The 27091-nt window shown below is 39.4% G+C and overlaps 1 protein-coding gene across 4 annotated transcripts in view; it reads left to right on the forward strand.

Annotated features, from left to right (window-relative positions):
* The window catches only part of SKAP1 (src kinase associated phosphoprotein 1), a 325743-nt gene that overhangs the window by 8441 nt on the left and 290211 nt on the right, over positions 1-27091 (forward strand). For all 4 annotated transcript variants that reach the window (XR_013406615.1, XR_013406614.1, XM_015119393.3 and 1 more), the window contains exon 2: positions 25162-25267. Coding sequence is in view for 2 of the 4 variants with exons in the window: in XM_015119393.3 (XP_014974879.2) it covers positions 25162-25267 (106 nt within the window). In the remaining 2 variants the exon portion in view is untranslated. The remainder of the gene's footprint in view (positions 1-25161; positions 25268-27091) is intronic.

Below are 27091 nucleotides of genomic sequence, written 5' to 3' on the forward strand. Positions count from 1 at the left end.
TTGAAATTTTATTTTGTCACAAAGGGATTCTCTGAGGTGGCACCTGAAGCTTTACCTAGTCTGTTTGTATATGACTGAGCATATCGGGAAAGATATGTGTTCCTTACCTTGTTATAGAACACCCTGTTTTGTGGCTGGGCATGGTGGCTTGTACCTGTAATCCCAGCACTTTGGGAGGCCAAGGTGGGTAGATCACCTGAGGTTAGGAGTTCGAGACCAGCCTGGCCAACATAGTGAAGCCCCATCTCTACTAAAAATATGAAAAATTATCCAGGTGTGGTGGCAGGCGCCTGTAATCCCAGCTACTCAGGAGGCTGAGGCAGGAGAATCACTTGAACCTGGGAGGCAGAGGTTGCAGTGAGCCTCCCGCCTCATGCCATTGCACTCCAGCCTGGGTAACAGAGCAAAATTCGTCTCAAAAAAAAAAAAAAAATTCTATTTTGTGTGTCTAGAACTAGTATTCTTGCATTAATTCCCAGTTTTTTTAAAAAAAGATCTATTCTCCTTCTCCCTTTTGTTTGCTAAAATTTTTAAAAATGTGGTAGAGATATTCAAACTTCATTCTGATTATCATCTAGTGTTAGATGGGCTGCCTAGCTCTTTTGAACTAGGTAAGAGCTGCTCCCCATGGAAGTTCACAGCTCCCCTCAGGATCAGGGTGATTCTCAAACAACATGCATTGTCAAGGTCAGCTTTCCCTCCAGGCTCCCCTGCTGCTGTGCATGCTGTCTGTCCTGGGTTGTGTAGGCCCAAGCCAGTGGTTGCCAAGAGGGGTGATTTTGACCCTGGGGGCTTTTGGCAACATTTGGAGACATTTTGGTTGTCACAGCTTGGGAGGGTGCTCCTGGCATCTAGTGGGTAGGAGCTAAGGATGCTGCTAAACTTCCTACAACACACAGGACAGTCCCTCCACAATAAAGAATCATCTAGCCCAAATTGTCAATAGTGCTGAGGTTGAGAAGCCCTGGCTTAGATGTGTTTTCCTTCTCAATTTCCACAAAAGCCTATTCACATGAAGTCCCTATGAGTATAGAAAACATCACTGGAGAATCAGGGGGTGCCAGGAGCAGGAGGAGGGGTTTACATTGCAGTCATGTAAATGATTTGAGCGTTAGGCATTCCTATTCCTAAATACCCTTCTGCCACCCCAGTTATCAGGGTATATCCTCTATTCTTTCACTTGATTTAGTTCCCAGCCTTATGCCTTCTCATTGTCACTTTCTTTCTTTATCCTATCTGAAGTAAAAAATATATATATTTTTTCCCTGCCACATGAAAAGGCAGTTTAACTATCTGTATAGTTGTTTAGGTTCCCACCAATAGCCACACACAGCAAAACAAGTTATTTTCCCAAACAATGACAGTTCTTTCCCTAGGAGGAACTGTAGTACCAGTTATTAAGATAATATTTTTACCTAATTTCATAAGTATAATACTTAAACAGTTTTTAATCATTTTAAATATAGGAAAAATAAGGTATCAAGTTTTACCACCATCTGAGAATCTTAACATATTGACATAACTATCATAGATCTAATTTTTTCATGTTATAAGCCATTACACCCTACAGAAATCCTATAATTTCTGCTACATTTATTCATATTTATTTCCCCTGTGTTTCTGAGTTCATTGCTTGCTTTTCCAGATTGTCAGTGCTGCATTATAGGTTAGGTGATTATACCAGATGGATTTTCAGGTTTGGAGTCTTTGAGTTCTACTGCTTAATTTTACTATCCAGCATTTACATGGAAGATAGGACAGTCTGAGCTCAGAAATAGAGTGGTCTTACCATGCAGATAGCAAGTCTTCCTCAAGGCTTTTGGCTGTAATAAAATCATTTGTGAATTATTTAAATTCTCATTTACGGTCTCCTCCTAACATTGTTGACATTCTAATATGAGTATGTTATGGGAAAATAAAGTTTTTATTCAAATAAGAGAAGCTTTACTAAAATATATCCAATGGCACATATTTGTACTTAGTTTAACCAATATTGTAGTAGCTAGAATTAATTAAGGTACTATATATTATAAATCTAGTATGAGAAATATGCTGGAGTGCATAGGTAGCTACAGAAAACATCTATTCACTGCATTTTAATAAACCTTCTTAAATTACACTTCTTTAAAAATAACTTTTCTGGCCAGGCATGGTGGCTCACTCCTGCAATCCCAGCACTTTGGGAGGCTAAGCCGGGTGGATCACCCGAGGTGAGGAGTTCGAGACCAGCCTGGCCAACATGGTGAAACCTCATCTGTACTAAAAATAGAAAAATTAGCTGGGTGTGGTGGTGCATGCCTGTAATCACAGCTACTCTGGAGGCTGACGCATGAGAATTGCTTGAACCCGGGAGCTGGAGGTTGCACTGAGCCAAGATAGTACCACTGCACTCCAGCCTGGGTGGCAGAGCAAAACACTGTTTTGGGAAAAAAAAAAAGCCCCCCAAATTCTTTTCTTTCTCATAACTTTTTGTATGAGCCCTTTTATCCATTCACCCATCTATTAGGTTGGTGCAAAAATTGAGGATTTTGCCATTTTTTTAAATTGCAAAATCTGCAATTACTTTTGCAACAACCTAATGTTTCTTTCTCCCTCTCTCCCTCCCTCTCTCTTCTTTTCTTCCTCTCTTCCTCCCTCCCTTCCTTCCATTTTTCTCCCTTTCTTCTTAGTACTTTAGGTATGACTTATATACCACTTAACTTAAGTGTTAAAACTGGTTGACTTAAACATATATATATACACCTATGAGACCACTCCCCAGATGAAGATACCTTATCAATATACACCCACACCACCCTCCATCTCCCTAGAAAGTTTCCTTTCCAGTCAGTATTCCCTCCCAGAGCTAATCACTGTTCTGACTTCTATCATAATGCAATCAGTATGTACTTTTTTGTATCTGTTGTCCACATAATATTTTTGAAATATATCCATGTTATTGTGTGTATTGGTTTGTTCCTTTTTGCTAAATAGTATTCCATTGTGTGACTATTCCACAATTTGTTTATCCATTCTTATGCTGATAGACAATGAGTTGTTTTCAGTGTTTGACTATCATGAATACAGCTGCTATGAGCATTCTTGTATAACTTGTGAACATAAGCACTCATTTATCTTGGATAAATATATCTAGGAGTGGGAATTACTAGGTCATAGGGTAGTTGTATGTTAAACTCCAAATACTTTTCTCAGGTGATTATACCCATTTTCCATTCCCACCAGCAGTATATGGGAGTTCCTCTTGCTCCATATCCTTACCAACACTTGGTATTGCAGTCTTTTTATTTTTAGACATTCTGGTTGATGTCATGGTCCATGTATATTTTAAATTATGAAAATAACTGATATATATATTTTTTGTAGAATATTTGCACAACATAGAAGTATATAGAATATTTGGCAGAGTGGTTGTTTGTTTTTTGGTTTTTTTTTAGAGACAAGGTCTCACTCTGTTGTCCAGGCTGGAGCACAGTGGCATGATTACGGCTCACTGGAGCCTTAATCGTCCAGGCTCAAGTGATTCTCCCACCTCAGCCTCATGAATAGTTGGGACAATAGGCATATGCCACCATGCCCAGCCAATTATTTTTATTTTTAGTAGAGACGAGAGTCTTGCTGTGTTGCCCAGGCTGGTCTTAAACTCCTGAGCTCAAGCAATCCTTTCTCTCCCAAAATGCTGGGATTACAGGTGTGAGCCACTGCACCCACCCTGGGTTTTTTTTTTTTGTTTTTTTTTTACCAATCTATCCATCTATCTATGTGTATATATATTTAAACTGCTACACAGTATTTAACAGTTTATTTAGCAATTGTCCTATTGATGGATGTTTAAGGTTATTTCCAAATATTTTATATATCCACAGTGCTGTAGAAAACATCTTTATCTGTGCATCTTAGTGTACATATGCAGACTTTTTTTTTTTTTGAGGCAAAGCCTCGCTTTGTCACCCAGGCTGTAGTGGAATGGCACAATCTCGGCTTACTGCAACCTCCGCCTCCTGGGTTCAAGTGATTCTCATGCCTCGACCTCCTGAGTAGCTGGAATTACAGGCGCGCACCACCACTCCTGGCTAATTTTTGTATTTTTAGTAGAGACAGGGTTTCATCATGTTGCCCAGGCTGGTCTTGAACTCCTGACCTCAGGTAATCCTCCTGCCTTGGCTTCCCAAAGTGCTGGGATTACAGGCGTGAGCTACTGCGCTCGGCCATATGAAGATGTTTCTATAGAATATATTCTTAGACTCTCAAATAAAGATTGCAAAAGTGTTAATCCTGGATTTCTAGGCTGGCTGCTAGTTAAAACTTGATCTAAAGTACTCTCATTGTTTTAGTTTCCGGTTTTTGTTTTCTCTGTGTTGTGAGTATATAGATATTTTCATTTTTCCTCCACAGGAAGTAGAAGGAAAATTAAAAATATAAACACTACACATTTCTTAGGTCATGGGGCAAACACTGTTAGCAGGTCGAACCTAGCCACAACCAGAACATGCCGACGACTTTTCTATTGTAATGCTAACAACTTCCTGCAAACAAAACAAAGCTGGTAGGTATTAGGTGTGGTTTTAGCTTGCCAACATGTTTTCCTTCTTGGCAAAAGGTAAAAAGTATAAGCCTTAATGATGACGTTTTTCAGGTCAAAAGTTTTAGGTAAGTTTAAAACATGTTCTAGACAAATTGAAAGTCATTTTTCCCCACTATGGTACTTTTATGTAATTGATGTGAAAATAGACAAGGCAAGGTTTCCATGAAGGTTTCAGTTAATAGGACAGGAAAATTAAACACTGAAGTCTTAGAGGTTTGATTTTAGTGATATATTTAAGAGTGACTGCAGAAATCCTAATGGTCTGGTAACTTCAGTGTACCTGTGACAAGGAATTGGGAATTATTATTTTTGTTTCTATCAGCAGCTGTCAATGAGACTTTATCCAAGTGGGATTACCGACTAGGTTGCTTTCTTCCATAAAATAGCAATATGTAACTTAAAGAGATACTTGTGACATTTAATTAAATGTATAGAATACTCAGATACCCTAGAATAAAATATGGTTTTCTACTGTTTCCAAGGTGGAGATTGTTTTGGGGTGGCAGGCGTGGTTGGCTAGACATGACAAGGTGGTTAGGCATAGCCCATTATTTTTGGAAAGATTGTCTTACTGTTAGTAGTTCACTCATGGAAGTCCTGGGGATGACACAAACAGATTTTTACTCCCTGCCCACCACCACCAGTACAAGGAGAGCCCTGGATGGGCCCCTGGGAGTCCCTCCTTCCCTTGTTCTCCTTTCCTCTTTTCCTCCACAAACCCAACAAACCTTTTCTATCTCTCTACCCTTTTCCACCCAGGGTCCCATCTCCATCCCAGAGGGTGATGTCCGGTCTTTTAAGTTTTAACTGTTTCAGAGTATTCAGAGTGAAGCATCTGCAAGATAAAGGAAACATTTTCCTTATAACTAGAAAAAAATACAAGTATCATTGAAAATGTAAGAGAAGATGAGGCTGAAATAGCATCCTGCTCCTAGAATTTTTAAAAAGTCAATACATAGATTATTTTCCAATGTTCACTTAGATGTTTTCTTATAGAAGCAATGTTTTTGTGGGAAAAAGGACCATGTTTTTAGGCTGATTTGCAGGCCAACCTATTTTTTAAAAACTGCTTTTCAAGTATTATACCTAGAGAAGAGGAGTATAGACAATATTTTGATGGGGGCCTACCTTCCAACTTGGGCTTCTGAAAACTCCTTCTCTGCTGAATATCTCCCTCTTCTACTTGCTTCCTCTTTGTTAATTGGGGGAGTGCACTCTTCATCCCCCTCCTCTCCAACTAACTCCAATCTCTGATGGTGGTAATTGTGACTGGAGAATGACTCCAATGAGCAGGGCTGGGCAGGAGTGAGGAGCTGATGGGAGCCAGGTTGGGGTTCTGAGGATTAGGGAAGAGACCATCTAAGGGAACAGAATGAGGGCAGGAATGGGGCCCTACCTAGGGAGGAGGTGAGAACCAGTGGAAGGACCCAAAGGGAAGGAAGAATAGAATTTCTTCTGTGTCTCTCTCTTCTTTCCCTCTCCTGCACTCCCATCTCCAGCTCTATCTTTCTGTTGAGAGTGTGACTGCCAACCAACAGGCTTAGAGGGCTATGAAAAGAGGAGAAGGGTTAGGGGATGGGATGAGGGATGATGGCAGAAGTATGCAGGGGGTTGATGAAGTAAAACGAGAATAAAATCACCAACAAAGGGAGAGAATGGACATTTCTATGATTATGCCCAGTGAGGACAAGCATTCACATTTGAAGAGTATTTGCCAGTACTTGAGACTTTTTTTTTTTTTTTTTTTGCCAAAGGGTGGTGCTAACCGTTTTCCCCGTAGACAAAAACCTCAAATATTTTCTTGAGTGTAATGCTAGAATAGGCGGAAATTTATGCCATTTTTCTTTTTGGAAATGTGAGTTCTGCTTTAGTAGTTCAAATACTTTTACAAGATTTCCCCTCTAGGAACACTTCGATTGGTATTTGGTTGGTGGAGTTGTTTTCAACAGCATTTGGCCATTCATCCTGCCTCCAAATAAAAGGTTGATTGAAGTGAACTTTTGAGTTTTAGAAACATATATCAACAAAAACCCTTGCAATTGTTAGGGAACCCAGACAAGTACTTTTTGCTTTTAGTGTACTAGGAGCATTACTTAGAAAACAGGAGGCAACCTTAATCTTTTAGTAGTTTGAAAAATATGACCCATAAGATGTCATTCTCCTCTAAATAAACAAAAGAGCAGCTTTGTGAATGTACAAGATCAGAGAATTTGGGAGAATGTAAGAAACTTTCACCAGTCTACAAAACCTAGTGCTCTTGGGTGCATCCTGCCAAGTCGGAATCTTTTCAGCTGGCCTTCAAATTCTACAGCGGTTTTTTGCTGGGGTGTGATAATCATATCATGCATCTAGTGTTGCAAATACACTGTCTTCCCTTGTCCTTCAGTCATCTTTTCCTGTTTGCTTTCCCTGCCCTGATGTGCTGGCATAGATATCTACAAGCTACCTAGAAGCTGAGAGAGTTTTCGTTTTAGGGCAGCTATGAATTATAACAAAGATGGATTGTTGTCAGAGCTGTGTTTACCTTTTAAATATGCGACTTCAAATGATTTTATATTACTTTTAGTACAAAATACCGTATATTGCTACAAGCTTGCCCTCCATATTAATCTTTCACCACCCTCCACCTGACCTCTGTGTTCTGCCCTTCAATTTGAAATTTTTTGTCTCTCCACCTAAACTGTGATCTCTCACCTCTGGACCTCTGCACATGATGTTCCAATGCCTGGGCCATTCTTTTCCTCATCTCACCAACTTCCCACCTTTCCCCCAATATACATTCTCGGCCTGCTAATTTTGGGGGTGAAAGATGAGTTTCAAATGAAAGATGAGTTCTCTGAGAGGCCTTCCGTGATTTACCTTCCCCTCTAGACTAGGTACCTCTACCATGGGCCTGTATACCCATCACTTCCTTTGTTGTCACAATTTATTCTAATTGTCTATTTAAGTCTATATTCTTTGCTAGACTGTAAACTCTTAGTTAAGGTAGAGATTAGATCTTTTCTGTTTACTTTTTGTGCTTAGCCTGTGATAAGCACTCAATAAATATTTCTTGAAGAATAAATGCATTTAGACAATGTGGCATTGTTTGTGGTTGTTTTTGATTTTGCCTTTTCTCTTTGGTCTGAGGACATTTACACCGTGAGGTATTGTTCACTCTCTAGTTGAGGGTAACTGTGGGAAGACTCTGTAGCATCAGGTCCTACACAGAGTGAATGCTGTGATGTCAGAAGCATCTGGAGAACGTCCTTATGCAGTTAGTGGTGCTTTTCACACTGGGTGTTACACTTACAGGAAGCCCAAGGCATTTAGATGTGACTGCACATGATGTTTATATTAGAAGAGCTCTTGTTTGTGAAAGGTTGATCACTTCATAGAAAACCCACCAGATAGAATAGTGACCTTGGTTAAATAAAGGAGGTAATATATTGAGAGATCTTTTAAAATCTTTTCCCTGTTCAGTGGTGAGTAGTCTGTTCTGAGCAGGGTTGCCCAGGTCTCTCTGGGTTATGGGTTGTAATCACTGTGAGTGGCATCATCTTTTACATTGAAGAGCAAATATATATATACACACATATATATATTTGTTTATATATGTGTATATATATTTTTAATTAATTAATTTATTTATTGAGACAGAGTTTTGCTCTTGTTGCCTAGGCTGGAGTGCAATGGCGCGCTCTTGGCTCACTGCAACCTCCACCTCCCAGGTTCAAGCAGTTCTCCTGCCTTAGCCTTTTGAGTAGATGGGATTACAGGCATGTACCACCATGCCCGGCTAATTTTGTATTTTTAGTAGAGATGGGGTTTCTCCATGTTGGTCAGGCTGGTCTCAAACTCCCAGCCTCAGGTGATCCATCCACCTCAGCCTCCCAAAGTGCTGGGATTACAGGCGTGAGCCACCACGCGCGGCCCTGAAGAGCAAATGTTTTATATACTGGTCTGAAGTTTCCTTTCCTAGGTTTTCATCAAGTTTTGGTATCAGGGTTATATTGGCTTCGTAAAATGAATTGGAAAGCATATATAATACTAGAGATATGATCTCTCATGCAGACCTTGCTTTTAACTTCTTGATGTTTTGGTTATATGCTTATTCATCTAGTAAGGTTGTGGGTGTATTTTTAGAGCAGATTTAAAAAAAAAAACTGGATGAGACAGATGGAAGAAGTTATCTTTGTGACCTTTTATTCTCCTGAGTAGTGCAGGTGAAGAAACAAGTACTTAAATTAACATGTGACCTCCTAAAGTGTTTTGAAAGGAAGTTTTAAAAAATTAATATGGAGTAAACTTGAAAAGTAAAATCATAATAAAAACAACTTGTCCTTAGTGACATCACTGGGGGATAATTATATCATGTTAATTATTTTTTAACAATTTTAATATGCACAACTATAATTACATAGGCTATTTTACTTATAATTTAGTAAGGATATTTGTCAGTTATTACTCAAGAAAGCTGGAGGAAAGTGAATTTAGTAAGGAGAGTTGATGTTCAAAATTATATATATGTATAGTATTAATCATCTACAGGAATAAAGTATATACTTTAACACTCCACCTCCTGTAGGATCTTCTTTATTCCCCACTCGCTCTCTGACCATGGGGCTTCCTTTCCTTTTTCACAACTACTTGAGCTGAACCCACTACTGCTGAGTGAAATGAAGATGAGGACCAAAAATTAAAGTCTATCCAATTTGTGAGTAATATTACTTCCTGCTTGCATAATGGTTTTTATTTTACTTATTTTTTCTGATTTCAAAAAAGATATATTTAGAACATTTAGAAATATAGAGAATATAAAGAAGATGATGAAAACGGCAGCAATTCACTACCCAGAGATGGCCGTTGTTAATATTCTGGTATTTATCACAGCGCCTGACTGGCACATAGGAAGGACTCAGTAAAGATCACATTAACGAATGAATTGAACCCTATCTTTTTTTATTTGCAAAACATTAAGATTATACCATATGCCACTTTTTAAATTAATAGGCTTTATATTTTTAGAACAGTTACAGAAAAATTAAACAGATAGTACAGAGTTCCCCTATTCCTCCTCTCCCCTCCAGTTTCTCTTATTGTTAGCATTTCACATTAGTATTGTACTTCTGTTACACTTAATGAACCAGTACAGATAAATTCTTTTTTTTTTTTTTTTTTTTTTTTTTTTTTTTTTGAGACGGAGTCTTGCTCTGTCACCCAGGCTGGAGTGCAGTGGCCAGATCTCAGCTCACTGCAAGCTCCACCTCCCAGGTTTACGCCATTCTCCTGCCTCAGCCTCCGGAGTAGCTGGGACTACAGGTGCCTACCACCTCGCCCGGCTAGTTTTTTGTATTTTTTAGTAGAGACGGTGTTTCACCGGGTTAGCCAGGATGGTCTCGATCTCCTGACCTCGTGATCCGCCCATCTCGGCCTCCCAAAGTACTGGGATTACAGGTTTGAGCCACCGCGCCCGGCCTCAGATAAATTCTTAACTAAAATCCACATTTCATTCAGTTTCCTTTAGCTTTTGCCTAATGTTCTTTTTCTGTTCCAGGATCCCATCCAGAATACCTCATTTAATTTAGGCTCCTTGGGCTCCTCTTGCTGTAACAGTTTCCCAGACCTTTCTTGTTTTTGATGACCTTGACAGTTTCGAAGAGTACTGGTGAGGTATATTGTAGAATGTCTCTATATTAAAATTTGTCTGGTATTTTTTCTCATAACTAGACTGGGGTTATGGGTCTTGAGGAGGAAGATCACAGAGGAAAAGTGCCATTTTCGTTCTATCATGTCAAGTGTACATGCTATCATCATGATTATGACTGTTAATGTTGACTTTGATCACCTGGCCGATATGATGTTTGTCAGGTTTCTCTATTGTAAGGTGATTTCTTATTCATCCTTTTCATACTCTTCGGAAGAAAGTTACTATGTGCACCCCACACTTAAGGAGTGGGAGTTATGCTCCCCCAACTTCAGAGTGGAGTAGTACATAAATTATTTGAAATTCTTCTGCACGGGAGATTCATCTCTTGTCTCCCATTTATTTATTTGTTTATTTATTTATTTGAGATGGAGTCTGGCTCTGTCGTCCAGGCTGGTATGCAGTGGTGTGATGTCCACTCACTGCAACCTCTGCCTCTGGGTTCAGGCAATTCTCCTGCCTCAGCCTCTCGAGTATCTGGGATTACAGGTATTCACCAGCACACCCAGTGATTTTTTGTATTTTTAGTGGAGATGGGGTTTTGCCATGTTGGCCAGACTGGTCTCGAACTCCTGACCTCAAGTGATCTGCCTGTCTCAGCTTCCCAAAGTACTGGGATTACAGGTGCAAGCCACCATGCCTGGCCTCACTTATTTATTTATTCAACCATTTATTGATATAAGTATGGAATCATGCATACTTATTTTATACTTTGGGTTATAATCCAATATTATTTTATTTTGTTGTGGAAATTGATCCAGTTTTGGCCACTAGGAGCTCTTTCAGTTGGTTCCTGTGCCCCTTTCTTTCTTTTTTTTGAAACGGAGTCTCGGTCTGTCGCTCTGTCGCCCAGGCTGAAGTGCAGTGGCATGATCTTGGCTCACTGCAACCTCCACCTCCCAGGTTCATGCGATTCTTGTGCATCAGCCTCCCAAGTAGCTGGGATTACAGGTGCCTGCCACCACACCCCACTAAATTTTTGTATTTTTAGTAGAGACCAGGTTTCGCCATGTAGGCCAGGCTGGTTTTGAACTCCTGACCTCAGGTGATCTGCCCACCTTGGCCTCCCAAAGTGCTGGGATTACAGGCATGAGCCACTACACTCAACCTCCTGCGCCCCTTTTGATGCATCCCATCAGTGTCTGTGTGCTTGTGTGTGTGTGTGTTTTCAGCACTTCCTTACTTTCTGACACTACAAGATGCTTTAGGCTCATCTTATATATTTCCTGCCCCAGTCCTAGAATCAGCCATTTTCTAAGGAGCCTAGCTTCCTTTTATTGAAGATTGGTACTAGAAATCAAGATGTTTGTGCTAGGTATGCTCCTTGTTACTGTGATGTCATTTCTTTTAGGTCCTCTTAGCTGACAAAGCAAGGAAATACATGTGTATATATTAATAATAACCTGAGTTATATGTTTCTCTGTATAACCAACTGTATCTATGTAAAGTGAAACATGGGCCCTTACTGATGTCTCCAATTCTAATTCATTACCACATGGATCATTCTAGACTCTTCTCCTTGCTATTCTTTCGACTTGTTTCCCTCCTTTCCACTCCAACAGTGAGAAACCTGGCACCCACCATTCACCATCCATTTACTTAATTGTTCAATTACAGTAAACATGTATAGCAGTATAAGAATTGTTAACCCATACACCCATGGCAAACAACTTTATTGACTAGAGTTCAGTATTTATGTTCTGTTCCTTTTGCCTTTAGTCTTACAAACTCTGCTCATTTCCAAAGCTACTTAGGTCAGCACCTTTTCCCCTTCCCCTTCAGTGAATTTATTTCTTAGATTTATAATACAGTTAGATTACGTTGTTACAGTTTACATTCTTTCTTGAAATTTCCTAATCTCCTAAATGATTTCTTGAAATTTGCAGGCATTAAGGCTCACTCTGTGTTTTAAAGTTCTATAGGTTTCAACAAATGCATGATGTCATTTATCTGCCATTATAGTATCATACAGTATAATTTCACCACCCTAAAAATCCCCTGTGCCTCACCTGTTTATCCCTCGCCCACTCTTGAACTCTATCTTTTTCTAGCTTGAGAGTTCATTTCTTTTTTTTTTTTTTTTTTTTTTTTTTTGAGACAGGATCTTGCTCTATAACCCAGGCTAGAGTGCAGTGGCACAATCTCGGCTCACTGCAACCTACGCCTCCCTGTTCAAGCGATTCTCCCACCTCAGCCTCCCTAGTAGCTGGGACTACAGGTGCGCACCACCATGCCCAGATAATTCTTTTTTGTATTTTTGGTAGAGACAGGGTTTCACCATGCTGCCCAGGCTGGTCTCGAACTCCTGGGCTCAAGTGATTTGCCAACCTTGGCCTCCCAAAGTGCTGGAATTACAGGTGTGAGCCACCATACCCAGCCGAGAGTTCATTTCTTTTTAATGCTAATAATATTCCAGTGTATGGATATGTCACAGTTTGTTTATCTATTCACCTATTGAGGGACATTTTGGTTGCTTCCACTCTTTGGCAATTATGAAAAAAGGTGTTATAAACATTCACTTGCAGATTTTTGTGTGGACATAAATTTTTAGCTTAATTGGATAAACACTTAAGAGCATGACTGCTGGATCTTATGGTAAGACTATCTTGGTTGTACCACTTGCTAGGTGTGTAACCTGGGAGCAAGTTTCTTTACCCAGAAAATGGAACAGTAGTATCTACCTCATAGGTAGCCCAGCCTATCCTGATGTGACATGATCTGATGTATATGTTAGGGAAGATTTTATTTTAAAAAGATTGATCGCTTAGTGGAAAACCCATCAGATTGATGGGGAGCTTGGTTAAATAGAGAGGTGACTTATCGAGGGAACTTGTTAAGTCTCTTTGCTGTTCAGTAGTGAGGAGTGAAGTACAGCAGTGAAGTTGCTCAGGCACCTGCAGATCACATTCACTGTGAGTAGCACCATCTTCTAAATTGAAGGGCAAATATATTATATATTGGTCTACAGTTTCTTTCCTTATCTTAATCATAAAGTTTTGGCATTGGGGAATACTTCTGTTTTACTACAGTTTTGTCACTAGTAGATATAAATACCATTAGATGACATTTTTCCCATTTATCAGGAAATTTTTTAGATTTTTTAACCTATTAAAGAAATATACAATGAATCAATAGTATTGAAACATCTTTACATTCCCAGTATAAGCTTTATATTAATATTTTAATGTATTAGTAAGTTTGACTTATTAGTATTTTATATAGGATTTTTGTCTCTCTACTAACCTTAAACTGATTGCTTTCTGTGCTTTTAGAACTAGGATTATGCTAGCTTTTACCAAATATTTGAACTTTTCCTCTTTTTATATGCTCTGGGATACTTTATACAGAATGAGAATTATTTATTACTCAAAGGTTTGAAAGACATGTATAAAACTATCTAAACTTGAAATTAATAAATAAAAAACATTTTGGCAACTTTCTTTCCCCCTGCTTATTAGCTTATTCAGAATTCAGGTTTTTCATTTCTCAATTTAGTTTTAGAAATTTATATTTTTCTCAGCAACTTTTCATTGAGATTTTCAAATTTATTTGCCTGGTATTTTATTTTGTTTACATGGCACTTTATTTTTCACAATAGCTTTTTAAAGGGATAAAATGATTCTCGTTATCACAAGTACAAAGAAAAAAAGTAAAAGAACTTGAACTCTTACCACTTTTGTAAAGTATTTCATGATCTTTCTAAAAATTTTATTTGTTTTTGCTCCTTTTCATTCTGCCTAATTTTTGTATATTTGTGCTTTCTCTCCTTTTTTCTTGATTGCATTTACTAATGGTTTATCATTTACTGGATTTCCCCCATCTCTGAAAAATTCCAGCTGTTACACTTACACTTATGTAACATTTATATGTTCCTCCCCTGCCTTTTTTTTTTTTTTTTTTTTTTTTGAGACAAAGTCTCACTCTATTGCCCATGCTGGAGTGCAGTGACAGGATCTCAGCTCACTGAAGCCTTCATCTCCTGGGCTCAAGCAATCCTCCTACCTCAGCCTCCAAAGTAGCTGGGACTACAGACATGCGCCACCATGCCTGGCTAATTTTTGTATTTTTCTGTGGAGTTTCATCATGTTGCCCAGGCTGGTCTCGAATCCCTGGGTTCAAGCAATTTACCGGACTGGACCTCCCAAAGTGTTGGGATTATAGGCGTGAGCCACTGCACCTGGCCTTTCCCCCCATTTTTAAGGCTTATGATTTTTACCCACTAAGTTGTACAATGGAACTCTTAAAAAAATAAAACCTTATGTGAAATCCTGGCATATAAAAGCCAAGCACTTGTGATTACATCAAAGGGGAGTGAGGAGAAGGGAATTTCCCACTTTGTCTTTCTTATCAGAGGCTTGTGAATCTAGAGAGCACTGTTAGAAACCATTGTTCTGATACACTAATTTCTGTTTTTATCTTTATTGTTTCCTTCCTCCTTTTTCCCATAGACTTGTTTTATTGCTCTGTTCTAACTTCTCGAGTTTGGTGTTTATTGCATTTACTTTCGTTCTTTCTTATTTAACATTGAAAATATTTAAATCTACGAATTTGTCACTCCATGATGCTGGTCATATCTTATAACATGTTATATAGGCTGTTTTCTCCTAAGTGGTAATTATAATTTTTTAGTTTCTCTTTGACTCATAATATATGTAGGAGTATGTGTTTTTAATGTTTAAGTGTAGAGAGGTTTGTTTACTCTTTTTGATATCAAGTTCTGGTTTTATTTCATTGTGGTAATAAAATAAGATCTTTCTAGGCCAAACACGGTGGCTCATGCCTGCAGCACTTTAGGAGCTGAGGCAGGAGGATCTCTTGAGCCCAGGAGTTCGAGACTAGCCTGGGCAACATGGCGAAACCCTATCTCTACAAAAAATTTTTAAAAATTGGCCAGGCACAGTGCTCACACCTGTAATCCCAGCACTTTGGGAGGCAGAGGCGGGAGGATCACTTGAGGTCAGGAGTTTGAGACCAGTCAGACTAACATGGTAAAACCTCATCTCTACTAAAAATGCAAAAATTAGCCAGGCGTGGTGGCGGGCACCTCTAATCCCAGCTACTTGGGAGGCTGAGGCAAGAGAATCGCTTGAACCTGGGAGGTGGAGGTTGCAGTGAGCCGAGATCGCGCCACTGCACTCCAGCCTGGGTGACATAAGTTAGACTCTGTCTCTAAATAAATAAATAAATAAGGGGGACGTGAGCCTGTAGTCCCGGCTACTTGGGAGGCTGAGGTGGGTGAATCACTTGAGCCCGGGAGGTTGAGTCTGCAGTGAGCCGTGATTGTGCCACTGCACTCCTGCTTGGGTGACAAGGCAAGACCCTGTCTCAAAAAAAGAAGAAAACAAAATCTTTCTAATTTATAATTGTTAAGAAATTATTGATATTTCCTGTAATTCAGTGTTTAATCAATATTTATAAATTTTCCATAGTAGTTTGTAAAGTTTGTATTCTGCTTTTTTTGTTTGTTTGTTTTTTTGAGATGGAGTCTCACTCTGTTGCCAGGCTGGAGTGCAGTGGCACGATCTCACCTCACTGCAACCTCTGCCTCTCGGGTTCAAGCGATTCTCCTGCCTCAGCCTCCCATGTACCTGGGACTACAGGCGTGTGCCACCATGCCCAGCTAATTTTTGTATTTTTAGTAGAGAGGTAGTTCCACCATGTTTTAGTAGAGAGGGAGTTTCACCATGTAGAGAGGGAATTCTATCATCTTTCCTATTAATTATATTATTGGAATCCTTTATATCTGCACTGATCATCGTAGTAGCCATTCTCTATCTGTGGCCATTGAGGATTTGAAATGTAACTAGTCTGAACCGAGATATAAGTGTAAAAGGCACACTCGGGGCCAGGCACGGTGGCTCACACCTGTAATCCCAGCATTTTGGGAAGCCAAGATAGGCGGATCACCTGAGGTTAGGAGTTCGAGACCAGCCTGGTCAACATGGTGAAATCCCATCTCCACTAAAAATACAAACATTAGCCAGGCATGGTGGCAGGTGCCTATAATCCCAGCTACTCAGGAGGCTGACTGGAGAATCACTTGAACCCAGGAGGCAGAGTTTGCAGTGAGCTGAGATAGTGCCATTGCACTCCAGTCTGGGTGACAAGAGTGAAACTGTGTCTCAAAAAAAAAAAGAAAGAAAGAAAAGCAAACGCACACTGTGTTTTGAAGATGTAATGCCAAAAAGGTAAAATAGCCCAGGAATAATTTTTATATTGGTTACATATTGAAATAGTATTTTTGGTTAAATAAAAAATAAATACCATTAAAATTAATTTCATCCCTCTTTTTAGTACTTTCTAAATGAGGCTACTAGAAAATTTAAAATGAAATGTTTTAAATTCTGTTTCTTCCATTCTGTTTCTGTTGGACAGCACTCCAAATCATTATTTATTTTTGTCTACTTCATCTGTCCAAGACTAGCAGTAGCATTAAAATAGTTTTTTTTAAAAAATAATTTCTGCCTCTCTCACAGTTTTCATTGTATATATTTTAGTGTGCTAGTTAGCACATAACAGGTCATATATATTGTGGATTATATTTTACATCAAATGAAATTACCATCTTTGGCCTTTTAAAAATAGTTTCTTTAATTCTATTTTGATATGAATTATTGCCATTCTTGCTTTTAAAAAATCATTTTGCCTGGGATGTTTTGTACACCTCTCTTCTTTTATTTTCAGCTGCATTTGTTTTGGGTATCTTTTAAATAGTAATTAAACTTGTTTAATTTTTTGATACAGTACAAAAATTTTTGCTTTTAATACGGAAGTCTAACTTTTCACAATTGTCATCTTATTTTATGAGTTCCACTTTTATGCTATTTTGCTTCTCTCTTTTCTATATTTTATTATATTGAATATTTTTAAAACCTTTAATTCTACTTTTATTACATTTACACTTTGAAAAATCGTAGTTAAACCCATTATCTTTAATTATCACTGTCAAGGATGAAGTAGTATCCAATGACCCTATGTAAATGTATAATTTAGTATATATTTTCCTCTCTATTCATTTTCTAACTGGGAATTAGACTATTTTTACATTTTTTACATTGTCTCACCATAAGACATTTTGTTTTGGTTTTGTTTTTATAGAGTTTCACTCTTCTTGTCCAGGCTGGAGTGCAATGGCATGATCTTAGCTCACCGCAACCTCTGCCTCCTGGGTTCCAACAATTCTCCTGCCTCAGCCTCTGGAGTAGCTGGGATTACAGGCATGTGCCACTACGCCTGGCTAATTTTGTATTTTTAGTAGAGATGGGGTTTCTCCATGTTGGTCAGTCTGGTCTCCAACTCCCAACCTCAGGTGACCCACCCGCCTCGGCCACCCAAAGTGCTGGGATTACAGGTGTGAGCCACCGTGCCCAGCCAATAATTATTTTTGATATTAATATTTTTATAAAGTTTAAACCATATAGACCATAGTGATTGCATTTTTTTGTTTGTTGGTTGGTTTTTTTTTTTTTTCTGAGACAAAGAGTCTTACTCTGTTGCCCAGGCTGGAGTGCACTGGCGTGATCTCAGCTCACTGCAATCTCCGCCTCCCAGGTTCAAGGGATTCTCCTGCCTCAGCCTCCCAAGTAGCTAGGATTACAGGTGCCCGTCATAATGCCCGTCTAATTTTTTTATATTTTCAGTAGAGATGGGTTTTTGCCATGTTGGCCAGGCTCATCTCAAACTCCTGACCTCAAGTGGTCTGCCCGCCTCAGCCTTCCAAAGTGATGGGATTACAGGCATTACCCACCGCGCCTGGCTTGTTTTGCAGTTTGACATTTATCACCACCTCTTTCTCTTTGTGGATCAGAATATATACTTGAGAAGATTTTCTCCTTCTATATAGCCAAACCAACATATTTAGAATTCTATGTTTAGAATTCTTAGAGCACACCATTTTTCCTTTAAAACTTTGTACACATCTCATCTTCTGATGCTCATTTTGTAGCAAGGCCATTTTGATTTTGTTGTTCTTGTTGCTGTCATTCTGTAGGTGTCTTATTTTTTCTCTCTGGGTGCTTGAGAGATGTTTTCACTTTCCTTGAAATTTTGAAAGCTCAAAAGGATGTGTGTAGGTGTTGTCGTTTATACACACACACACACACAGATACATATATATATACACACATATATTTTTTAACGACGATTTTCAAAGTGTAAATATAATAAAAGTAGAATTAAAGGTTTTAAAAATATTCAATATAGTATTTTGAGAGAGAGTCTTGCACTGTCGCCCATCTGGAGTGCAGTGGGTTAATCATAGCTCTCTGCAACCTCGAACTCCTGGACTCAATGCATTCTCCTGTCTCAGCCTCCTGAGTAGCTACAGGTATGCACCACCATGTCCAGCTAATTTAATACTTTTTTTTTTTTTTTGTAGACACAGGGTCTTGCTTTTTGCCCAGGCTTGTCTTGAACTCCTGGGCGCAAGCAATTCTCCTACCTTGGCTTCCCAAAATGCTGAGATTACAGATATTTATTTATATTTTTAAACAGCTTAATTGAGATGTAATTCACATACTATACAACTCACACATTTAAAGCACACAACTCAATGGTTTCTAGTATGTTTGCAGAATTGTGTAACTATCACCACAATAAATTTTAGAACATTTTCATTACACCAAAAGAAAACCTGAACCTCTTAGCCTTCACTCTCCGATCCCTCTCCCTTTCTTTCTTTATCTACTTTCTGTCTCTGTAGATCTGCCTATTCTATATATTTCATGTAAATGGAATCATACGATACGTGGTCCTTTGTAACTGGCTCCTTTCACTTAGCATAATGATTTTAAAGATTCATCCATGTTGTAGCACATATCAGCATTTCATGTCCTTTTATTGCTGAATAATATTCCATTGTATGCTACATTTTATTTATCCATTCATCAATTAATGGACATTTGGGTTGTTTCCACTTTTTAGCTATTAAGAATAATGCTGCTTTGCCAGGCGTGGTGGCTCATGCCTGTAATCCCAGCAATTTGGGAAGCTGAGGCGGGAAGCTTGCTTGAGTCTACGAGTTCAAGACCAGCCTGGGCGATGTGATGAAACCCCATCTCTTTAAGAAGTCAGGAAACAATAGGTGCTGGAGAGGATGTGGAGAAATAGGAACACTTTTACACTGTTGGTGGGATTGTAAACTAGTTCAACCATTATGGAAAACAGTATGGCGATTCCTCAAGGATCTAGAACTAGATGTACCATATGACCCAGCCATCCCATTACTGGGGATATACCCAAAGGATTATAAATCATGCTGCTATAAAGACACATGCACATGTATGTTTATTGCAGCACTATTCACAATAGCAAAGACTTGGAATCAACCCAAATGTCCATCAGTGACAGACTGGATTAAGAAAATGTGGCACATATACACCATGGAATACTATGCAGCCATAAAAAAGGATGAGTTTGTGTCCTTTGTAGGGACATGGATGCAGCTGGAAACCATCATTCTTAGCAAACTATCACAAGAACAGAAAACCAAACACCGCATGTTCTCACTTATAGGTGGGAACTGAACAATGAGATCACTTGGACTCGGGAAGGGGAACATCACACACCGGGGCCTATCATGGGGAGAGGGGAGTGGGGAGGGATTGCATTGGGAGTTATACCTGATGTAAATGATGAGTTGATGGGTGCTGACGAGTTGATGGGTGCAGCACACCAACATGCCACAAGTATACATATGTAACAAACCTGCACGTTATGCACATGTACCCTAGAACTTAAAGTATTATAATAATAATAAATTAAAAAAAAAAAGAAACCCCATCTCTACTAAAAATACAAAAATTAATCCAGAATGGTGGCATGCACCTGTAGTCCCAGCTACTTAGGGGGCTTAGGCACGAGAATCACTTGAACCCAGGAGGCAGAAATTGCAGTGAGCTGAGATCGAACCACTGCCCTCCAGCCTGGGCAATAGAGCGAGACTCTGTCTCATAAAAAAAAAAGAAAGAAAGAAAGAAAGAAAGAAAGAAAGAAAGAAAGAAAGAAAGAATAGGCTGGGCACGGTGGCTCAAGCCTGTAATCCCAGTACTTTGGGAGGCCGAGATGGGCGGATCACGAGGTCAGGAGATCGAGACCATCCTGGCTAACGCGGTGAAACCCCATCTCTACTAAAAAAAATACAAAAAACTAGCCGGGCAAGGTGGCGGGCGCCTGTAGTCCCAGTTAGTCGGGAGGCTGAGGCAGGAGAATGGCGTAAACCCGGGAGGTCCAAACAATTATTCTGCCTCAGCCTCCCAAGTGGCTGGGATTACAGGCACCAGCCACCACACTCAGCTAATTTTTGTATTTTTAGTAGAGATGAGGTTTCTCCATGTTGACCAGGCTGGTCTGGAACTCCTGACCTCAGGTGATCCACCCACCTCAGCCTCCTAAGTGCAGGTATTACAAGTGTGAGCCACCATGCCCGGCCATTGTCTTTCTTTTTCAAAATTGTTTGAGCCATTCTGGATTCCTTACATTTCCGAGTTAATTTTAGGATTAGCTTTTCAATTTCTGCAAAAAAAGCCAGCTGGGATTTTGATAGGGGTTACATAAAAGCTTTAGATCAGTTTGGGGAGTATTGCCATTTTAACGATATTGTCTTCTGATCATGAACATAGAGTATGTTCTATTTATTTTACCTGTACTTAATTCTTAATTCTTTTACCTGCTTTATTTCTTTTTTAAATTTTTTAATTTTTTTTTTTTTTATTTTTGAGATAAGGTCTTGCTCTGTCACCCAGCCTGGAGTACAGTGATGTGATCTCAGCTCACTGCAGCCTCAACCTCCCTGGGCTCAAGTGATCCTCCCACCTTAGCTTCCTGAGTAGCTGGGACCACAGATGAGCACCACCATGCCTGCCTAATTTTTGTATTTTTTGTAGAGGCGGGGGTTTCATCATGTTGACCAACTCCTGGGCTCAAATGATCTGCCCGCCTTGGCCTCCCAAAGTGCTGGGAATAATCCCAAGCATGGACCACTATGCCCATCCTACATGCTATCTTTTTTTTTTTTTTTGAGAGGAAGTCTCGCTCTGTCGCCCAGGCTGAAGTGCAGTGGCGCGATCTCAGCTCACTGCAAGCTCCGCCTCCCGGGTTTATGCCATTCTCCTGCCTCAGCCTCCCGACTAGCTGGGACTACAGGCGCCCGTCACCTCGCCCGGCGAGTTTTTTATTTTATTTTATTTTATTTTGTATATTTTAGTAGAGACAGGGTTTCACCGTGTTAGCCAGGATGGTCTTGATCTCCTGACCTCGTGATCCGCCCGTCTTGGCCTCCCAAAGTACTGGGATTACAGGCTTGAGCCACCGCGCCCGGCCCTACATGCTATCTTAAATGGAATTTTATTAATGTCCTTTTTGTTTGCTCATTGCCACTATATAGAAATACTGGGCGAGGTGGCTCACACCTGTAATCCCAGCACTTTGGGAGGCTGAGGCAGGTGGATCACCTGAGGTCAGGAGTTTGAGACCAACCTACCTAATGAGGAGAAACCCTGTCTCTACTAAAAATACAAAAATTAGCCAGGTGTGGTGTTGCGTGCCTGTAGTCCCAGCTACTCAAAGGCTGAGGCAGGAGAATAGCTTGAACCCAGGAGCCAGAGGTTGCAGTGAGCGGAGATTGCGCCACTGCACTCCAGCCTGGGAGGCAGAGTGAGACTCCATCTCAAAAAAAAAAAAAAAGAAAAGAAAAGAAAAAAGAAATAGTTAATTTTTGTACATTGATCTTACATCCTGCAAACTTGCTGAACTCGGTTATTACTTTTAATAGTTTATTAATAGATTCCTTAGGGTGTTCCATATACAAGATGTCATCTGCAAATAGAGATAGTTTTATTTCTTCCTTTCCAGTTTGAATGCTTTTTATTTCATTTTCTTGCTTAATTGTCCTGGCTGGCATCACCTGTACAATGTTCAGTATAAGTGGTGAGAACAGACATCCTTATCTCATTCCTGATCTAAGGAACATAGAGAAAGTATTCAGTCTTCGACCATTTATTTTCTTTTACAATTTTTTTTTTTTTGAGACAGAGTCTTGTTCTGTCACCCAGGCTGGAGTGGCCCAGTCATGGCTCACTGCAGCCTCAACCTTCCAGGCTCAAGTGATCCTCCCACTTGAGCCTCTTGAGTAGCTAGGACTACAGGCATGCACCAGCCAATTTTTTTAAATTTATTTTTTGTAGAGAGGGGATCTCTCGATATCATCTAGGCTAGTCTCAAAACTCCTGCCCTTAGGTGATCCTCTTGCCTCAGCCTCCCAGAAGGTTGGGATTACAGGCATGAGCCACCATGCCTGGCCAGGCTTTAATCATTAAGTACAATGTTAGCTGTGGGTTTGTGTTAATGCTTTTTATTTATTAGTTTGAGGAAGCTTCCTTCTATTCCTAGTTTGTCGAGAATTTTTATCTCGAAGGGCTGTTGAATTTTGTTGATGCTTCTTCTGTGTCTAGTGAGATGATCATGTGGTTTTTTTCCTTTATTTTATTGTTATGATATATTACATAAATTGAATCTTAGATGCCATTTATTTTTGCCTTTTAATTCAGCTTCCCATTTCCTCTTTCGTTAGCATTCAAAGGACCCTAGTGGAACCCATTAAATCACATATGCAATAGATACAATGCAGAACTTGGATGCTGATGGTGGTCCTTTGTAAAATATTCAATTTCCAGGGCTTTGTATCTTGTCAAAAGTCCTAGAGATGGCTGTTTAGGATTTTTTGTTTGGTGTTTTTTTGTTTGTTTGTTTTTGTTTTTGTTTTTTGAGACGGAGTCTTTCTCTGTCGCCAGGCTAGAGTGTAGTGGTGCAGTCTCAGCTCACTGCAACCTCCAACTCCCTGGTTCAAGTGATTCTCCTGCCTCAGCCTCACAAGTATCTGGGTCTACAGGGGTGTGCCACTATGCCCAGCTAATTTTTGTATTTTTAGAGAGAGGGGGGTTTCACCATGTTGGCCAGGATGGTCTCAATCTCCTGACCTCATGATCTGCCCGCCTTGGCCTCCCAAAGTGCTGAGATTACAGGCGTGAGCCATCGCGCCTGGCCTAGTGTTGTTAAATGATGTGAATATAAAACAAAGTTTTAGGTGTATTTATCCAACTATATAAATTCATAGCAATATTTTGATAGTATATATCGGGGTCCCCAACCTTTTTGGCACCAGGGACTGGTTTCGTGGAAGACAATTTTTCCATGGACCAGGGGTCGGGGGATGGTTTGGGGATAATTAAAGAGCATTAGATTTATTGTGCACTTTATTTCTATTATTATTACATTGTAATATATAATGAAAAAATTATACAACTCAGCCTAATGTAGAATCGGTGGGAGCCTTGAGCTTGTTTTTCTGCAACTAGATGGTCCCATCTGAGAGTGACAGGAATCAGTGACAGATCGTCAGGCATTAGATTCTCATAAGGAGCACAAAACGTAGATCCCTCACATACACAGTTCACAATAGGGTTTGTGCTCCTATAAGGATCTAATGCTGCCACTGAACTGACAGGAGATGGAGCTCAGGTGGTAATGGAAGTGATGGGGACCAGCTGTAAATACAGCTGAAGCTTCACTTGCTTACCTGCTGCTCACCTCCTACCATGTGGCCCTTTATTTAGAATTTCATAATTATCAGATCACTGAGGAAATAAGGTTCCTCTATGTGGCCTAGGGGTTGGGGACCCCTGATATATATGATACAGTTTCATATTACAGGCACAATTTTTGGAGGTGGAAAATTTTAACTATATTATTTATATGCTTTTGGGGGATGACAAACCTTTTGTGCAGAATAAAATGTGTAGCTAGTATTTCTGGCAGTTGTAATCACTATCAGTGTATTTTGTCTTTGAAAATTTGTAGACCCCCCCCAATTTCTTCCTTCAACATATCATGATTTGTTTCATATTATGAATTTCCATCATGTCCCTATTTTATAATGTATGTTCACATTAATTGCAGTTCCCGTCTCTTGAAGACGTTTTTCTTTCCCATGTGGGTTCCTTCACTTGGTTGTATTGTCATTTTCATTGATGATGCATCTGCTAATTAATGTTTCTTTGAATGCCTGCCCTTTTGTTTTTGATTTTTGCAGTTCAGCTCTATTTTTTATTTTGGCTCTATTCATTGGTATTTTTTTGTAGCTTCTATTGGCCTGTGACCTTCTGTGACTTATTTATAATATTTACATATTTATGAAATTGACAGTCCAGGCCGGGTGCGGTGGCTCACCCCTGTAATCCTGGCACTTTGGGAGGCCGAGGCAGGCGGATTGTCTGAGCTCGGGAGTTCAAAACCAGCCTGGACAACATGATGAAAACCCATCTCTACTAAAATACCAAAAATTAGCTGGGTGTGGCAGCGTGCGCCTGTAGTCCCAGCTACTCAGGAGGCTGAGGCAGGAGAATCGCTTGAACTCGGCGGGTGAAGGTTGCAGTGAGCCGAGATGACGCCACTGCACTCCAACCTGGGCAACAGAGTGAGACTCCATCTCCAAACAAAAAAAGAAAGAAATTTACAGTCCATCCTCTGCCATTAGTGATAATTAATATGTAAATGTTTACTTAAAATGATTTAGAAAATAGTTATTTCTTATGGCTAATATAGGTGATAGTTTTCTAAATTCATAGCAAGGTCTTGGATTATTAAAACATGTCACCTACAGGTATATATAAAATTTTAGTTATTTATTCTGGTAACATATACAAAATATAAATTTTACCATCTTAACTATTATAAAGTATACAGTTCTGTGGCATTAAGCACATTCACATTGTGCCACAACTGTAAAGTTTTTAAAAAGAAAACAATACCCATTTCTCAATCCTTCTGATTTTCCTTTCTCCCATAGTACATCCCATAGTACATTTTTTCTGTTTTATCAACTTTCCTTTTCTTTTAGATGCTGAAGAGTTTCTGGCAGAAGGTTTGCGGAATGAGAACCTCAGCGCTGTTGCAAGGGATCACAGAGACCATATTCTACGGGGCTTTCAGCAAATCAAAGCCAGGTTTGTATAAACTGGTTCCATTAATCTTCTTCATAAGCTTTAAAACAATTTATAATCAGTAAAATAAAGTCACAAGGTAAGACATACATATCATACTTATCATAGTTCTTTATACTTGACAGAAACTTAATAAATATTTGCTGAATTGAATTGGAGGCAGGCAAGCATAGTTAGTGTAGTTTACCAAAATAAAAATGTTTTGATAATTATGTGTGTATCTTGAGGTAATTATTCTGCTTTTAGCTTTGGATTTTTATGTTAGCCTTCATTGACCACTTTTGCATTTAACTAAAAAATGGTGAAAGATAAACATTTATGCATGTCCAAATTATTAATGAGAAAGTGTTAGGCAGTATGAGATAATGTTCATTATGATTTTTGGTACTGATTTTACTTCCACATCTCCTTCCCTCATAGAAAACTTAAATGAGGCCGGGCGCGGTGGCTCAAGCCTGTAATCCCAGCACTTTGGGAGGCCGAGACAGGTGGATCACGAGGTCAGGAGATCGAGACCATCCTGGCTAACACAGTGAAACCCCGTTTCTACTAAAAAATACAAAAAAACTAGCCGGGCGAGGTGGCGGGCGCCTGTAGTCCCAGCTACTCGGGAGGCTGAGGCAGGAGAATGGCCTGAACCCGGGAGGCGGAGCTTGCAGTGAGCTGAGATCCGGCCACTGCACTCCAGCAAGGGGGACAGAGTGAGACTCCGTCTCAAAAAAAAAAAAAAAAAAAAAAAAGAAAACTTAAATGAAACTTATCAAGTCAATTATTTGACCATATTGGGATGTTTTATTCCTGGACTGGGTTAAAATATGTTCATTTTTTAAAAATAAGAAGCCCTGACCTGATTTGTGCATTTTAGAATGTGAGCATCTGTCAGATGCAAACACTTGCTTGGGGGAGGAAAAAATAAAAATTTTCCTTTATAATATATTTTCTGACCACCTATTGCTTGAAATGGGTAACTGAATGAGAGCAAGGGATAAGTGAGTGTTCCTTTAGCTTTTTCAAACCTGGTGGCAATGTGATTCAGAATGTTTAAACTGAATATTCTTAGCACAGGAAGAGCATCTGCAGGGTTATGGTTGAGATTTAATTTGTGTGGCTGACCGTTCTTAGTATCTACTCTAAAAACCTCATTGAAACTCCGTAGAAACAGAGAATTTTATCCTTCGGAAGGGCACAGCCAGAATCTATTCCGTTCAGGAATGTGAGAGAACCTCATGAGATGCCCTGCTGGATCTTAATCGATCTTTCCTGCTGGCTAATTAAGCATCACTTTTACTCAGCAACTGGGGACTGTGTAATTATCAGCCTGGGTTGCCCTGAATAATTGAAACAAACAGAATGCAGAAGATGGGAGTTTTTTGCAAAAGTGGGAATATCTATAATTTTTGGTAGGTTGAAAGAGTGTTTAAAACAAAGTTCTCCATAATGTTATTTTATTAATAGATAAGTTTAGGCTTAGTTATGTACCTGGAGACTTAGTAAATTATAGAATTTTTTTAATTTCACAAGTTTGCCTTTGTGTTTTATGATTACTCTAAGGGTGGCATGTGGAATAAAGATGGAATTATTTTAAATTTGGAGAGGAATGACCTAAATATAATGGTGTATCTGGTGATTCTATTGGTATAAATCTTTGATAAGGAATGCAAAAACACTTTTACTGCAGCTGTAGGTACAAATATACAACGAGGAGAAATTCTTTCCTGTATTTTTACCACAGCATTGAGAAAGGACTAAATTTCGATCTTAATTTGGTAATAAAAGGCAATTTATGTTAACTCATTACTGTCAGCTGAATATTATTATACTTCTTAA

The sequence above is a fragment of the Macaca mulatta genome, chromosome 16, assembly GCF_049350105.2.
Source record: "Macaca mulatta isolate MMU2019108-1 chromosome 16, T2T-MMU8v2.0, whole genome shotgun sequence".
NCBI lineage: Eukaryota > Metazoa > Chordata > Mammalia > Primates > Cercopithecidae > Macaca > Macaca mulatta.